This window comes from Tyto alba, unplaced genomic scaffold (assembly GCF_018691265.1).
Source record: "Tyto alba isolate M040663 unplaced genomic scaffold, T.alba_DEE_v4.0 Super-Scaffold_13, whole genome shotgun sequence".
Taxonomy (NCBI): Eukaryota; Metazoa; Chordata; class Aves; order Strigiformes; family Tytonidae; genus Tyto; species Tyto alba.
The window spans coordinates 28,410,711-28,426,707 of NW_024881275.1; the positions used below are offsets into that span (position 1 = coordinate 28,410,711).

Below are 15,997 nucleotides of genomic sequence, written 5' to 3' on the forward strand. Positions count from 1 at the left end.
CTACATTCAGACATCATTGCTTTAAAACAAAGTATCTGCAAGCTTTATATAGAAATATATTGGGATACATGCTCAATTGTTAAACAGTAATCAGCAGTGAAGTGCAAAACTGCATGTTCCTTTTTTGTCTGTAGACCTTGTCTGAATTTCTTTTAATTTGCATTGAAAATATTGACAGTGTTAATCAAATGTACAGCCTTAAAGAAATGACTAAACTCATGTTGAAAGCCAGCTGTACCAGAACTAATATTGAGCTAGCTAGTCTTAAGTGTTAACAATGACTATGTTAACTATTGCCCTTTGACTATGGTCATCTGCGGCCTATGCAGTTCTGCCATAGTACCTGAACTCTCTTTAAAATTGTCTCAGGTCAGTGCAAGTTACCGTGAGTTTTGTGTTGTATTATAGATTAGCTTTATAAAAATGCTTAGTTATGTATCTGGAGTCCTATTAGTGCAAAGAGGGTAAATCATTATGGACTATATGAACTATGACAGCAAAAATCAATTGATCTAGAATTTTTAAAATCTTTCTGTAGATGCCTTGTATCTTGTGCTGTCTCTTGTATAATAGTGATTATGCTCATATTAAAAAGTTCATAACACTAATGTGTAACAAAGAACATGGACATATGAAAAAAACAGTGAAGCAATGAAAGGGCATTTTCTATTTTCATGAAATGGACTAGTGGTGGTCAGATATTCCTGACCAGTATGTAGTATATTAAGTAATCTAGTTTTGATGTGTTGAACTTGGATTTTGGACAAAGCTAAATTATGCTGTCAAGTTGAACTTCTGGAAAGGCTAAAGATAAAGTAAGGGTAGAATTACTCATGCTGACAGATTCTGGTAGGACAGTTTGAAAATTACATTACATGAACTGCATCTTGAGATACAAGTAACTTGTGATGCTTTTTCTTAACATAAAATTGTACTCTATAAATTGCTTCACTAACTATATCTTGCATTTTAATGTAATTGCTGGTGTCTTGTTTTCCTCTAGGGCTTGTATTAATTCCAGCAGCAGCACTAGGCCAAATCATAAGTGGCATCTTGGCTTCCAAGTGCAAAATGGATTGCAAAAGCATAATCAAGTTCATGATAGGCACTTGTTCAGTGGCCCTACTATTAAACACAGTGTTTTTATTTGCTAAATGTGGGAATGAACCTTTCGCAGGTGTCTCTGAAACATATAATGGGTAAATATACTTTAATGCACTCTTTGGTTTGGTGTTCGTGTTTAAAATAAATAAGCTACATCACAGAATACAAAACCCTTAAGAATGTCGTATTTTACCTTGATGTATGAAACTGAAATGTTTTATGGAACTCTAAAACCTTGTTCTTGGAATCTTTATGTAATTGATGATTAAGAAAATGTAATGATACATTGCCTGCAAAATGTTCTGAGCAGACTGGTTGTGCTCAACAAAAAGAATCCCAGCTTCTGTAACCATCCTAGGCATAGTAGCCATAGTATTGACTACAGCTAATTTTGTATCTCTGTAGAAGTAGCATGTATTTTGTATCATGTTTTATCAACCAGCTCTTAACAATCCGGGCAGTTTGTTCCAGGGAGTCTTTCATGTGCAACATTTTCAGGAAAGCGCGCACTGAGGTGCACTGCAACTTAAACTGACTGAAAATTTTTTCCTAGAAAAATTAAGACGTTATTGTAGCATCAGGTTCTAACACATCTAGTCTCTGTTTACAAAGAAAGCTTTATTTTTTCCTGCTAAAATGGCTGATAGAGGTAGAAATTTAGTGCAAAGAGAGCATAGCTCAGTGACTCAAGTTGAAGAATAAAATGGATGGAGTACCAAGGTTAACTGAAATGTAACTCAAAATATTTTTGGCTAACTTGTATAGGAAATACTTCTCTAAACAATATGTACTTTTCTTTCCCTTAAACAGCACAGTTCTCATCCCTAAAGAGAATGCAATCTATCACTCATTTTTAGATATTTATAGTAACTAATAAAAAATCTTGGATGAATGTTGTTTCTGTTGCTGTGAACAAAGCATACTCTGGAAACAGTATGGCAGTGGGGAAAAAGTCAGAAAAGTGAAAGTCAAAATGAAGCAAGAATAAAAAAAAAATCTGTAAGGATAAGCATTCTTTAGAGAATGGATTTAAAACTTTGACAACCTTGAGTAATGTCATTAAATCACAACAATAAGCACTATATTGTATAAAAAGCCCAATCATCTCTTATTAAGGAATTAACTGTAAGATTATAATGTTTCAATTCTCGTAGTTTAAATAGTACACATTTCTGTAGTATGAACAGTGTTCAGAAGCAGGAGGAAGGCAGCTAGCAGTGTCAAGACAGTGCTTTCAAGTGGTTGGTTTCTCTGTCATGAATTGACAGAGCCAGAGGCAACTCTAGCTCTTTGAGGGTCTGCCGAAGAGCCAGATGCTGCTGTGCAAAATAACAGTAGTAGTCTGGTAGCTAGGGACTGCTAGCTGCCATCTGAAAAAATTGTAAGCATGAGCAGCGTGCTGTGCAACTGGGTGAATAACTTACCAATACTTTTTTTATTGTTTTATCCAAATAGCCCATTTTAGAAGTGGGATAGGTACCACTATTTTGTACAAAAGCAGAACCTGTAAGTTATACTCCAATGTATAAAAAGGCATTTGAACCTAAATAGGATGAGAAGGAGGATGTTTGCACTTTAACACAATAGCATGAAGTGCACCATGAAAATACAGAAGATTGGTTGGGGTGGAGATTGGTTTTGCAGCCCTTAATGCACATGCAAGCTGGTAATACTTCTAGGTAAAAATTATAAATATCTAATTAACAGTTAGGCTTATGGTTTCTTCAGTTGATATTTATCATGCTTTTTGACCTACTTAAAATGAACATATAACAAATAGAAGAACACGGGAAAATATTATCTTACTCATGGAGGCAACTGAGTGCATAAATATTACAGAATATGAAGGCTACCACTTTTCTTAGGTCCTTTATGGGAATCATAATGCAGAGTGACATGAAAGACTAACCAGATATTTTTTAGGTCTCTAATTTAGGTAAATGTGAAAAACAGTAAAACAGATAACCTTAGGTTAACAGGACAGAAATTCAGAGAGCTTGGGGCCAGTAGTGATTGAAGGCAGTCAGGCTTCCAGTTCTCTAACAGAGTAGAAATTTAATGCCATGATACCTTAACCATTCACTTGTATTTCCTTTTCCAGAAGGCATACAAAATGAATAAACCAAATTTCATACACTGGTGATTGGGGAAAAAGAATAAAATCCTTAAACTCCAAGTTAATACTCTTTCTGATTCCATCTTTACGACTTGATGTATCAACTGGCAGCATATTCAAAGGCCAATGTTGACATTTGACACTTAAAACATGGCTCTGCTCTAGTGTCTGAAAAAATGCTAGCTGTAAGATAACTGCGGACACTTCAAAACTGTGAGAACTACAATATAAGACTTGGGTTATAGAAAGTTTATAGTTAAGTATTGAGCAAAAGAATCTGAATGTAGCAGTTGAATACTGAAGAATTTGCATGGAAAATAGCATAAGAAACTATCCATATTTCTATACCAGGTCCTATGATAATCAGCAGCTGACAAAAGGTACAACTGAATTGATTTTCATCCTAAGTTAAATACCATTAACTTATTCAATAGTTTAATATATAGTTTATATTAGTATATATATACTAATTAGTATACTATATACTAATTAGTATACTATATATAGTATATATATAGTTTAATAGTTATATAGTTTAACTGTTGCTGAAGACCTTTTGTCTACAGTAATTTGGAGTTAACCAATCCCGAAATAACTCTCTTCACTCAGTATCCATTATAAAAAAATGGGTTGGTTTTGTCTAATTCACTGTTACATGTTGGGCTATAGTTTGTTGGACATGTGACCTGCATCCGCATAGTTAGTGGCACTAAGTACCAGTTCTGAAACTGCTTTCCATGAAGGAAGAAGCAACTAAAGTATGTAGTAGTAGCTTTAACAAATTTATAAGTGTGGAAGAATAGCTAAGTGTCTGACTTCTGCTTATGCTATTGAACAAATGCTTCTGAAAGAATAAATTATGAGAATGCTCAGAGAGTTGACTTGGAAATTGATGCAGATACGTTTTTGTAGAGACCTAGAAGAAATCTCTCCTGATGAGCATTCTCTTGCTATTAAAAAATAGCCTGGAAGTGAGGGGTGGGGGGAGGCTTTTGTAAGTTTATTGCCAGAACCACATGAGTACAGGATCGCTTTTGAGTTCATATGTTAATGAACAAAGTGTATTGTTTGTAGTAACTCTGCTTATTACTAAATTAGGGTATAAGCAGAACTAATGTGGTTTACTTTGTCTAGTAAACGCTTCGAAGAACTGTTTTTGCCAAATTCTTTTGCCTAATATTTCCTTGAAAACCTGAAGGAACAGAAATACAGTTATTATTTCTGTAGTTCTGTTTATTCCTGCAAGTCTTTGAGACTCTTTGTTTTGTTTTGCTGTGAAAAAATACCCAACCTATAGAGCTTTCAAAGATCTCATCTGCTATGATTCTTTAGAAAAGTGGTATTAGAACAAGAAATTCCATGTCGTAAGAACCTAGGTACACTAAACTGTATTTTTTCTGTATTATAATATTTTTTTTCTGACAATGCATAACTAAAGGTTCAGTCCGTCTTTGTAGGTCAGGGAAGAGAGAGACATTGTCTGCACATGTAAACAGGACAGATTTTGTTGCTGGGTTGGTTAAATACCTCTAGCCTTGGCATGCCTTAGGATAAAAAGGCACTGTATGAACAAACATGTGATTAGTGAATTTGCTTATGGTGCACTGTAGTGCTTTAAGCCATAGCAAGCTAACTTGGATTCTTTTATGTATGAACTAATGTAACAGTAGGGTTCAACTGTACTACAACCAAATGTATATAGGTAGTTATGATGTCCCTAATATTCCTTGTGCAGTTTGATTTCTATGTAAGTAATCAGCCTAATTACTAAATAAATTATTTCTCCTCTTAGTATTTGTGACCATCTTAAATTATCCTGAAGAAATCATTCTTTTGGGTAATGAATCTGGAACTTTCAGTTTGCGTTATGATATTTAAACTGATATTTAAACTACTAGCAGTGTCAGTACCCTGGTTTCAGATGACTGAACTCAACCTGTGAAGTTTTTTTTTTACTTTACTAATGCACTACTATTAGAAAATCAAAGGCTGTTTCCTGTTCTCTGAAGTCATATCTTAAGAAGGTCCCCCCACATCCAAACTGATTTTTCTTACTAATAATATAATAGGACTACTTCAGATACAACCGTGCCAAGGTCTATACTGGATGTAAATGCCTAAATTGAGAGTAGCTATTGTAATCAGGAGTCAAATTAAACTCTGTTCTTTCAGTTATTCCATAAACAGACAGAGAATATCTTTAAGGTCTTTTAGGGTGTGATAAAGCTTTATATGTTATGGCACTTTGCATTTAGCATGTGTGGTCATCTTTGTGCTGGAACAATCTAGATGTCTACATAGCAGTGTTAAAAATAGTAAAAATGCGGTGGGCTTGCAACTGTACTTGAATCCAAAACAGGAAAAAAACCTTGGAATATGATCAGTAGAATAAACACCACCAAATACTGCTTTTAATCTTGTTGCATTTTTTCTTAAAACTGTAAATTGAACAAATTCAAATGTATGAGTGTGTGGAAGGGAGGAGATGATCTAAGATAAGAATTGGATTGAGACACAGAATTTCATTATCTGTTTTGTGTATGGAAATTGGAGGAGTAATATGTGGAAGGAATAATAGCACAAAAATAACTGCGTATAGAATAAATGGGAATACCTTCTAGAGTTGTAACTACTAAGAACATGAGAATTTTAAACAATTAAGTGCATAGATCACCTGAATTGAATATTTTGAGATTTATTATCCTATAAATACTGCATTATTTATTTACGTATCTGCTGTTTTTAAATTACTTTATGAATTTTATTAACTTTTACCTATTAACTTTTACCTTTCAGAACAGGCACACTATATAACTTAACAGCTCCATGCAATGCTAACTGTAGGTGTTCACACTCTATGTACTACCCGGTTTGTGGCAGAGATGAAGTCCAGTACTTTTCTCCTTGTTTCGCAGGATGTACATCACAGCTTTTTAACATGGAAAAGGTACTGTATGCTACGAAGATAGCTGACATAGTCTGTTCTGGTTTCCTGCAAAATGCGTTCTGTATCAAGAGCATTCTTTCCTTAGTATGACAGGAAATCATGGTACTTCTGAATCTAAGTGGTAGTTACTACAAGAAAAACCGGTGTGGATTGGAAACACATGACTACACAGGGTGAATGTTGGCATGTGTTGAGTCCAATACTCTCTGACCAGGTGCTTTTAGATATTCCATTTGTGAAGGGTGTAATGTTTAATATCAAATTTACTTACCTGATGACAGTTGATGTTACACAGGATTTCTGATTTAGCAGAGTGATACAAAATATACTGAAAAAACAATACAAATGTAAGTCACACTTAGCAAGATACATCATTTGCAATACACAGTTCAGTCACAATACCAGTGTGACTCCCATTACTGGTCTCTATGACATGCTGGGCCTCCCTAGTTGTTGGAAAGACATAAATGGGTTGAAGGGAGCTGGAGCCCGTTGGTTTCCTTGAAATTCTGCTAGTTGTCTGGCTTTTTATACTCTGTGTTGGGCTGAGCCACGTTCCCTCCATTCTGGTCTCGTTAACTTAGGGATTCTTTCATATTCTCTTATTAGACTGAAAAAGAAACATTTACACCACCAGTTGATCCGTTCAACTGACACAGCTGCTTATTTTCTGCATAGCTTTATTTGCAATGGCATTGGTCACTTGCAGCCTGCCTTATTCTGTGAGTTTCATGGGCACATCAATTTCCAATCTCTGAGCCTTCTTCCATTGCAGGGGTTTGTTGGTCACTTGTGCAGTGTCGTATTGCAAATGTTACTTCTGCTGAACTTTCTAATGCTGAAAATATATTAAACTTGAACATACTTTAAATAGAATTGACAGTCAGAAAAGTAGAAATCAAAAACTGCCTTGACATTAAACTGCAGTTCTTGTCTAGATCTTTAAGTATAATGTAATGTTTATTGTATGCATGGCAAGCTGCTTCTGTGAGTTTCCAAACCTTGAATGTCAGTTGCCCCTGATGCAGGAATGGTAAGCCATGAAAGTAGTTGGCTACTGTCAAGCCTTCCCAGAACTGAGAGACTTTCTATGCTTGTCTCTACTCGTACAACAAACTCTTGAGCAGGGATGTGGGAGGAGTAACGGAAGATCCTAAAGGTAGCTAAGCTGAACCAGGGAGTGCCTCTGGGGACTTTTTATATTGGAAAAGGACAACGGTAAATGAGAGGAGGTATTATCTAGAAGAAGATGTAAGAGACAGACTACTTCTTGCTGTGAAAACTTAATTGATACATTTTTGTTTTTTTCCTTTGGAAACAAACTTTGGTGGATTTAAATGAAGAGCATAAAACTATTCCATTAATTCACCTGCTTACAAAAGCAGTTCAGCAATGCTTCTGTTCTTTCCTGCTAAAGTCTTAAGAGTAGAGCTCACCCCTCTTCCTGTCAAGTACAGCCCAATGTGAAAACCAGCCTGTTTATAGCCAAGGCTGTCAAGCTAGGTGATCTGGGGCTTGCCACCATCCCTGAAGAATGTGAGCAGTTGTGGTTTCCAGTTTGTTCTGCTACTGTTGTAACTGGATATGTATTACCTAAGCTTAAAGAATAAAGCTTAAGGAAATAGTACCACAAGTACCCAATTCAAGTAACAAGTTTTAGTGGTCAAGACAGTTAAAGTTCTTTGGAGTATAACTTTTGAATTGTACAGAAATAATCAGCAGTTTTGTTTAATAAACTAAGTAACAGTTAACATTAGCTTATTTCAGTATTGGAAAAATTACTTTTGACAAACATGTAAGATATCCTCTGCTGTAAGGGAACTGCAGCTTTTGGGTACCCTTTGTTCAGAAGTTACACTTTGTAGATGAAACCAATCTCGTATGGGGAAAGAGAAAAGAGACAGTTCCTCCATTCCTCCAACCCTTGACACCCTCCATGGTGCTTGTAAAGTTCTCAAAGAGGTGATTTATTTGAAAAACACATATTTTCAAAATATTTTATATTTATAATAAAAAAAAATATCTTGTTTTGAACTCTGTAGGTTTCCCTTTCTTAACTGTATACAATAGCTGGTGTTATCTTCACTGATTTATAATGAGATTAGAGTGCAAAAGTTAGCATTTCAAGGCTTACTCTGGTGTTTTTGTATATTATGTATTGCATATGGTCATGTCTCTAACTCTAAAATCTTCTTTAGTTCTAAGTTTTTTATGCTAGTACCTAAAAACTTGCTCCACACAAAATGGAGACTATCACTGTCTTTTAGGTCACAAAACCAAAAATAACTTCTGCTCAGGTGAGCTGGGTCATGTTCTGCTGAACCAGTTTTAAAAATGAGGGTTACAATGTCATATGATCATCAGCAAATGGACTGTTTCCCATACTGTAAATTCAAGGTTTATTGTTATGTTTAGTGTGATGCAGACCCAATGAACATCTACCATATTAGTGTCACTTTGTGTCATTCTAGAGCTAAATTTTGTTTTATAAATTATTTGTAGATGTACCACAACTGTTCCTGTATTAGGAAACCAAAAAGAGAAAATGGTTCAGAAGACTTTCACTATGAAGCTGTTCGTGGGAAGTGTCCAACACAGTGCAAATTTTTGCCTTTATTCCTGACCTTCTTCTTTTTTGCTGTTGTTTTTACATTTATGGCTGTTACTCCAACAACTGTGGCCATTCTCAGGTATGATTTTTGGGCTGACAAGTAAATAGCATTCTTGTGAAAACTCAGATCAGTGAGATACTCTAATTTGTTCTGCTTTGGAATGTGGATTTAAACCAATGTGCAAGGGATTTTCTGTTGCAATACTTTGTGTAGTAAACAGGCAGTACCTGAAGCAGAGGACAGTCATACCACTGTTTGCTATCTCTGTAATTACATTTGATTAGTAGATAAGGTTTGAATCTATTAAAAAAATCTTTCCTACTTGTAGCAAAATCCATCTTTTATGGGAGCACTCCTGAGTGTTTTAGTCAAAGCAAGAAGGAATAAATGTGCCATGTGTTTGGATGAAGAAAATATTCAACTAGTGTTTTATATTGTGTCTGTGTATTGGTAGTGTCAGGATTTCAAACTGTATCGAGAAAATAACAGAATAGCTATCAGTCTTATATTCTAAACCTTTGATTCCTGTCTCAGTTCAGAGTTCTGACTTGCAAAATTGTAGTCTATCAAGAATTGTAGACTGCCTTTGATATATTTGTGTTATATGTGTGGTAGTCATTAATATAAAACATGACAGCATGTGTGAGGCTGTTAACCAGTGGTCTGACTGTCTTTCAGATAGCTGAAACTCATATGCGTGAAAGCTAGATACACTTTTTTGTTTGAATACATGGTTCTCATTCTGAAAGTAGACCTGTTTATATAAAAATCTGACTTGTACCTCTAATACTTCTATGGAGAAAATGTTCATGATGCATAGGCACATATGCACTACATACATGATGCTTTGGGAAAGTGTTACATGCTCCTTTTCCAACTTTCTAGGCAGGGGTTGTGAAGGGGAATGATACTCTGCAACACTGCCTTGTAGTAGCCTCCTGTTCAGGGTTGGTGTAAATCTGGAATTAACAGCTTGTCATACTAGTGTGGGGGCAGAATAATGTGAAGTGTTGCATTATCTTCAAAACTGAGTTGACATAATTTATTTAGATAATTCTAAGCAATAACATTTGAAATTTTGAACCCTTGTACACTTCAACTGAATTGGTGAAACAGTTTTTATGGAAGAGAGGACTGTAGACCAGTTTAAATGTTCAAAAATTAATATAAATAGATAAATATGAGGTAAGTTACTACAATATATTGTGTTTTCAGTGGGCCTGTTTTGTGCAACTTAAAGCGTTAACCTGCATGTTCCTGACAGTGTTCTAGTGCTAGAAATAACCATCCATGCTATACAAAATTCGTTCTCCTTCTACTTGCCATTATGGGTGGGGGAATCCTAACAGTGACTGCTCATAACTGCTCATCTTGGATGTTTTTCTATGGCTAATCATCATACATGCTCCAGAATGAGGAAATAACTCCTGAATATTTAAATACTGTCTTTTTTTAGCACTGATAGTGCTTCAGTGATACAGTTTATTAAAGAAAACAGTGCTGACACTAAATTGTATAAATTAGATTAAGTACAGTCTTTATGGTAATATCTTTAAGACACTGTCAGGATAAAATGTGTTTTGCTGGAGAAATATCTGAAAGAAATGGGTAGGAGGTAAGGAGGCAAATTCTGCTTGAATCACTATACCAATTTGTGTAGCACAGCCCAGAACCGATTAGTTGTAAGGTCAGGTGACTCTATGTAAAGGTTATGGGAAATACAACACTTTGTGCTGTGCTAAAGCCTAGTTTCAATTCATGTATTGCTGCTCTAGGAATAGTAGCTCAGAATTGCATCCTAGCAGAGTCCTTAAATCCTTGTTTGTTCTGTGGAAAAAAATGTTCAATAGTATATCAGGGTGCTGCTGGTAAGCTCGCTTTTTATTTATACGGTTTGGTAAACTAGTTCAAATTCCTTTGAGCTATTGGAGTTGCTTCTATCTTTTGTCAAAACACTTTTTGAAGTTGTTTAGTTACTTGTTCTGCATGCTGGATTTCTAAAATCCTCTGCAATTAACAGATTAAAGAGAGTGTATTATGACAAAACATATTACTGAGGGACAAAGCAGAGAAATGGAACAGTTAATACTTGTTTACTGAGTCTTAAACTGCAAATATTGTCCACAGGTGTGTGCCAGATAAACAGCGCTCATTTGCTCTTGGAGTACAGTCAGTGTTTCTACGACTACTGGGTATGACTTTCTTGTTGAAACACTTGCCTCTGAATAATCGACTTATTTGACATTTTTTTAGTCTTAAAAATAATGCATTAAGAAGCTTTCAGAGGAGCTTGAAGTAGCCTGTCATTGACTTATAGAATACACTTGTTATAAGGTAGATGCCATCCGGATTCAAATTCCTCTTTAAATAGGGCATGTATGCTCATTTTAGCTTACCTTGTTCTTATTGACATGAACAAAATGCAGGTAACTAATTCTTTCAGCAAAAGGCACCTGCTGTCACTTCCCCCAGAAGGAGGCTTAACCAGAAATTTGAGATAAGGAAAGGTGATGTAATAGAAAACAGCTTAATGTAGTTACATCTCAAGTTCCTGAAGTTAAAAGAAAGTGACACTGTCACATACAGTGGTATCGTTATGGGCCATGCCAGTATGTTTTAAAGTAGATAGGTTGAGTCTTCCCTATTCTCCATTCCTTTTCAATTCCTTTGACTAATTTTAGTCCTTATTGGCATTGTAGACACTTGCAAATAAATACTTGCTGAGTTTTTATGTGGGAAATCTACTACTTTAAGTCATAAATCTAAGCATCTCCAGGATCTCGGGCAGGTAAATCACCTTAAATAAAACATAAAGCTAAATGTAGGTGTCTGAACCACTCATTTGATTTTTTTTCAGGCATATTTTAACACCTCTTTTAGTGTTAGACACTTCTAAAATGGCATACGTAATTCAAGACGGGGTCAATGCTCAGTTACTGATTAGACTTTTGTGTCAATATTTAATACTGCAGCCGTTCCCTGCCATTTTAAGTCAATCATATAGTAATGTGAATTCTGCCTTGCTGTACCTATTGAAAGTCTAACCTAATTAATCTAAGTCATTCTACCAATAAAACTGTAACAAGAGTAAGCATCCTTAGGTGTAGAAATTATCTGGGAGGTAGTGTTAAGTGCTGTATGACGACTTCTCTGTTTCATTTTACACAACATTAAGGTATCTATGGCATAGTCTTAAGTCTTGACTTCACTACTGAGCAGAGGATAGGAGAACTTTTTGCACTGCCTTTACTGACTGTGGTTGAAGAAGGCAGCAACTAACAGCATTAGTACCAACAAGATATTTATACTGTAGACTTGAATCATGGTTCCTAGGCAGAAGAGCTGTAGTGAGGATATGGCTTCTTATTAGCTCAAGAACAGTTTAGAGCTTGAGTAGGTTAGGTAGACATGCAGTGTTGTACCTGGAGTGTTTATTATAGAATTGGCTATACCTGGATGCAAAACACTGATGCTTTATAAAGCACTGTTGTAACAAAAATCACACAAATCTAATAAATTATATGAAGGAATAATTTTAAACACTACTAATTTTTTGTCAAAATTTTCTTAGAAGCTTGACTACATCTGAGGGATGGAAAAAAAAATATGTAATTGCATATATTAACATAGTAATATTTTAGTTCTCTGCATTTGGAACAAGTTAGTATATATGATCTAAGGAAAGGGACTTCTTTTAGTTCAGTTAAAATCATGATTCCTTGATTAGCTGTTTTTCCCCCAAATTTTAATCACATTTTCTTTTCCAATGAAAACTGAGGAAATTATGAGAAGCTCATGTCTTTGAACAAACTTCTTGCTTGATAAAGTGAGAGCTCTGTAACAAATTAACTGATACTCTATTTGTCCTACCTATTAATTGAGAGCAATGAAAGAGGCATACTTGCTATGTAATGAGCCCTATGACTTTTAATAAAACTTCGTTTAGTGTGTGGCTCTCCTATTTTATCTTCCCAACCATCTTGGCATTTCACTGCATTCATTAAGACCAGGTAAGTCTATTCCAAGTAACTCAAACGTTCTAACATGTTACTCTGGTTTTTAGGTACTATTCCTGGACCAATTTTGTTTGGTGTTGCTATAGACAACAGTTGTACTCTGTGGGATATTAATGAATGTAAAACTGAAGGAGCCTGTTTGGTTTATGACAATGAAAGAATGGCTTATCTGCTGATGGGCATAAGTATGTGACTTCTTCATACTAAGTACATGTAAAGGGTAATAGATATACTGACCTTGACTATTAGATGGCAATTACTTTCAAATAGACCCTTAAACTTTTCTTTTTTTAGGAGCAGTGGGTTTTTTTTTAATATTTTTTGCATAAATAGTAAAAAGCAAAATATCATGGAGGGAGCAGGACTACATTAAGTGGCTCTTAAAAATGACATGGAAAACTTTTTAAAATAAGTAATACACAACAGTTTTGCTTTTCAGTCTTACTTCGTTGTCACACTTCATTTACTGAATTTTAAGGAATTGGAACACATTTCAGTCTTACCTGGCTGGGTCTGGCAGCTTAGGGTCTGAGGATCTTTCTTCCTCTTGTCATGTTTCAGTTTTTCCCCTAAATTAATATAATGATCTTGAAAATATCTCTGAACACTAATCAAAAATCTTCCCAACTTGTTTAACAATCTCTTCCCTTCAAGTGTGAGATATATATGTCTGAGGAGGGAAGGCAGGCTAAGCTTGCATCTGTGGTAACTACTGGTGTCCTGTCTTCTAGCAGCTGTCATACTTAAAGCGCATAAACTGAACTGCTAACATCTAACCTTGAAACTAAAAATGCAAGAGCACAACTTCAGGATTCAGTATCTTGTGGGCACAGTTGTGATTAAAATACAATCCCTCCTCTTTTCCCCCTCTCCTTGCCCCTGCAAGTTGCACGAAAACCACTATGTACCAGTGATGGGTAAATGGAACAACCTTTTAAGGTAGCTGAGGAGAGAATACTTAACAGGTTTGTATGTGAGGAGTTCTAGAGAGAGGCAAAGAATACTAATGCAATGAAGAACAGTACTGAAACAAGAAATAAGGAAGACTTGCACTTCTGGCTAGAATGGGATGAAGAAATACAGAACTGAAGTAATGACAATAGCTGCTGCAAGCAAGAGCTATCGAGCAGATGAGGGGTCTGAAGTCAGTTGGAAGACTGTCTTTATCTGCCTTTTGCAGTTCATATAAAAAACATTTAAATTCATAACATCCATTTAAAAGTCTTACAGTGTAACTCACCATATGAAACTTTATTGAATTACTCTTGTCTGCTATTGTAGGTGACTGCAACAAGGACTTTTCTATTCTTTGCATTCAGGTGCTGCTTGCAAAATCATCACGATCATCTTTGTCGTCATGGCAGTATGTTTGTATAAGCCTCCACCAGCAAGTGCAGCCCTGTCACGAAAGGATTCAGAAGTGGTATCTCCTATGCACACATAAGTGGTGAGCCAGTCAGGGGCTTTTGAAAGGAGCCAAAAAGAATAAGCACTGTTACAGCACTTGTACCAAAGTTCTTGTACACCATTACCTAAATATAAAAGATCATATTCAGTTCTTAAACAACTTAAAATATATGGGAATTTGTGTAGTGTTCTCTAACTTGCTAAACATACTTTTTAGTATTCCATTGTGTATATCCAAAAAAGTGACATTTAAATTTTCAGTCTAATTTTAAATGTCTGATTTATAACTTAAGTGAAACACGGTGGAATTCTCCAATCAAAAACAAGAAAAATGAGCTGAACTGGGCTGTGTGCCCCATTTCCCTCTGCTAATAAAATAATGCCTAAGTGAGACTGTAGAGGGAGAAAACAAGTGACAATATATTAAAGACAACTGTGGATTTTTAAAATGGACTTACTTTAATGTGCACATAATCTAGGCTAGGCTAGTGCCTTAGTTGGGGATTTTGACTGTAGATATACTTGGGAATGTGCAAGTATGGATGTGTTTTAAAAATATTTTGGCATAAATTCAGTTTTCAGTATTTGTAGAAAAATGTAAATAGGTATTATAGGATAGCTGGGTTTGTAACAGCAAAATATTTGTTAATTTAAGTGCCTGAGTTTCTATCTGGGATATATACATGAAGTTGCTGTCCAGCTGTTTTCTTTAAGCATTGTTAACATTTTTTTCTATAAAATTTGAAAATAAAACCTGTTTTCTTGCTACTCTGTGTGTGCCATGTAACTTCTAAGTGACTGAGTTCTAGGCTTCTCAATTCAAATAAACAATGCTGAAAGCCAGCAAAAAATATGCATGGAAACATCAAAAGTAGGAAAATACAGCTTTAGTTCCTTTTGACTTATACACTGCATGTTATTAAAACTATTTGTAGAGCACAACAGATATGCTATGCAAATTAGCCACTCTTAACCAGATATTAAACTATATTGCCTGCTACTGAAATATCATTTAATATTGCCTGGAAATTTTTAATGAGCAAGATATGTTAATGTAAACTTCCTTTCTGTTGCACTGGCTATGCATGTCACTTACGTAGCCACGTGTTGTGCTCTTTTCATCTGATTACATAGACTCATTGACTACTAAGATTTTTAAACAAGTGGTAAAGGATTATTGCATATGGGTCGTGTTTCAACTAATTCTTTAAGCGCAGCTGTTAAACTAGGTAGAGGTTAAGTATACAACTCGGGAGAGGATCCTCTATAGCTATTTAGAAAGAACTGTTCAGGAAATAAACCAAAATAGACTACACCTCTTGAAAGCGCAAGACTTCATGGCTTTTGAGGCAGAGGAGGAAAGGGGCAGAATACAACTGAATCTATGCTTGTTCTATTTAGCTAAATGTCTCCTGATAGCATATTTTCCTGATAAATGGGTTTGTAGCAAGATGGGTAACTTTCCTTGAAAGAATTAAATACTGCTCTTCCATGGAGTCTGGGAATATGGCTTAAAACTCTGAATTCAGTTTTCCTCTCTGATGTCATTTGTGTGGGTATAGCAAATCACTTAATCACAGTGAAGACATGCAGTATGGCAACTAAACTGGTAAACTTACTGCTTGTTCTGTCTCAGGCTGTGAGGTCATAGGTTACAGTTTCTGCTGCTTAACATGGTTGTGCAGGTAACAAAACTTGTGGGACAGAGCAAGGGGAGCTTCCTCTTCTGAAGATGTTATCAACACTCTTAGTTGCACTGGAGTGGTTATTTGGGTGGAAAAGGAAGGAAGTATTG

General features: G+C 35.5%; 1 protein-coding gene across 3 annotated transcripts in view; it reads left to right on the plus strand.

Moving 5' to 3' along the window:
* The window catches only part of SLCO4C1 (solute carrier organic anion transporter family member 4C1), a 33,292-nt gene extending 18,339 nt beyond the window's left edge, over nucleotides 1–14,953 (plus strand). Inside the window, exons 8-13 of one of the 3 annotated variants that reach the window (XM_033006504.1) lie at nucleotides 1,004–1,199; nucleotides 6,017–6,167; nucleotides 8,670–8,857; nucleotides 10,907–10,971; nucleotides 12,843–12,980; nucleotides 14,077–14,953. In XM_033006504.1, the coding sequence (XP_032862395.1) occupies nucleotides 1,004–1,199; nucleotides 6,017–6,167; nucleotides 8,670–8,857; nucleotides 10,907–10,971; nucleotides 12,843–12,980; nucleotides 14,077–14,246 (908 nt within the window). In that variant the 3' untranslated portion in view covers nucleotides 14,247–14,953. The remainder of the gene's footprint in view (nucleotides 1–1,003; nucleotides 1,200–6,016; nucleotides 6,168–8,669; nucleotides 8,858–10,906; nucleotides 10,972–12,842; nucleotides 12,981–14,076) is intronic. The other 2 variants (XM_033006505.1, XM_033006506.1) reach the window with 2 other exon arrangements.
* The last annotated feature ends 1,044 nt before the right edge of the window (nucleotides 14,954–15,997 follow it).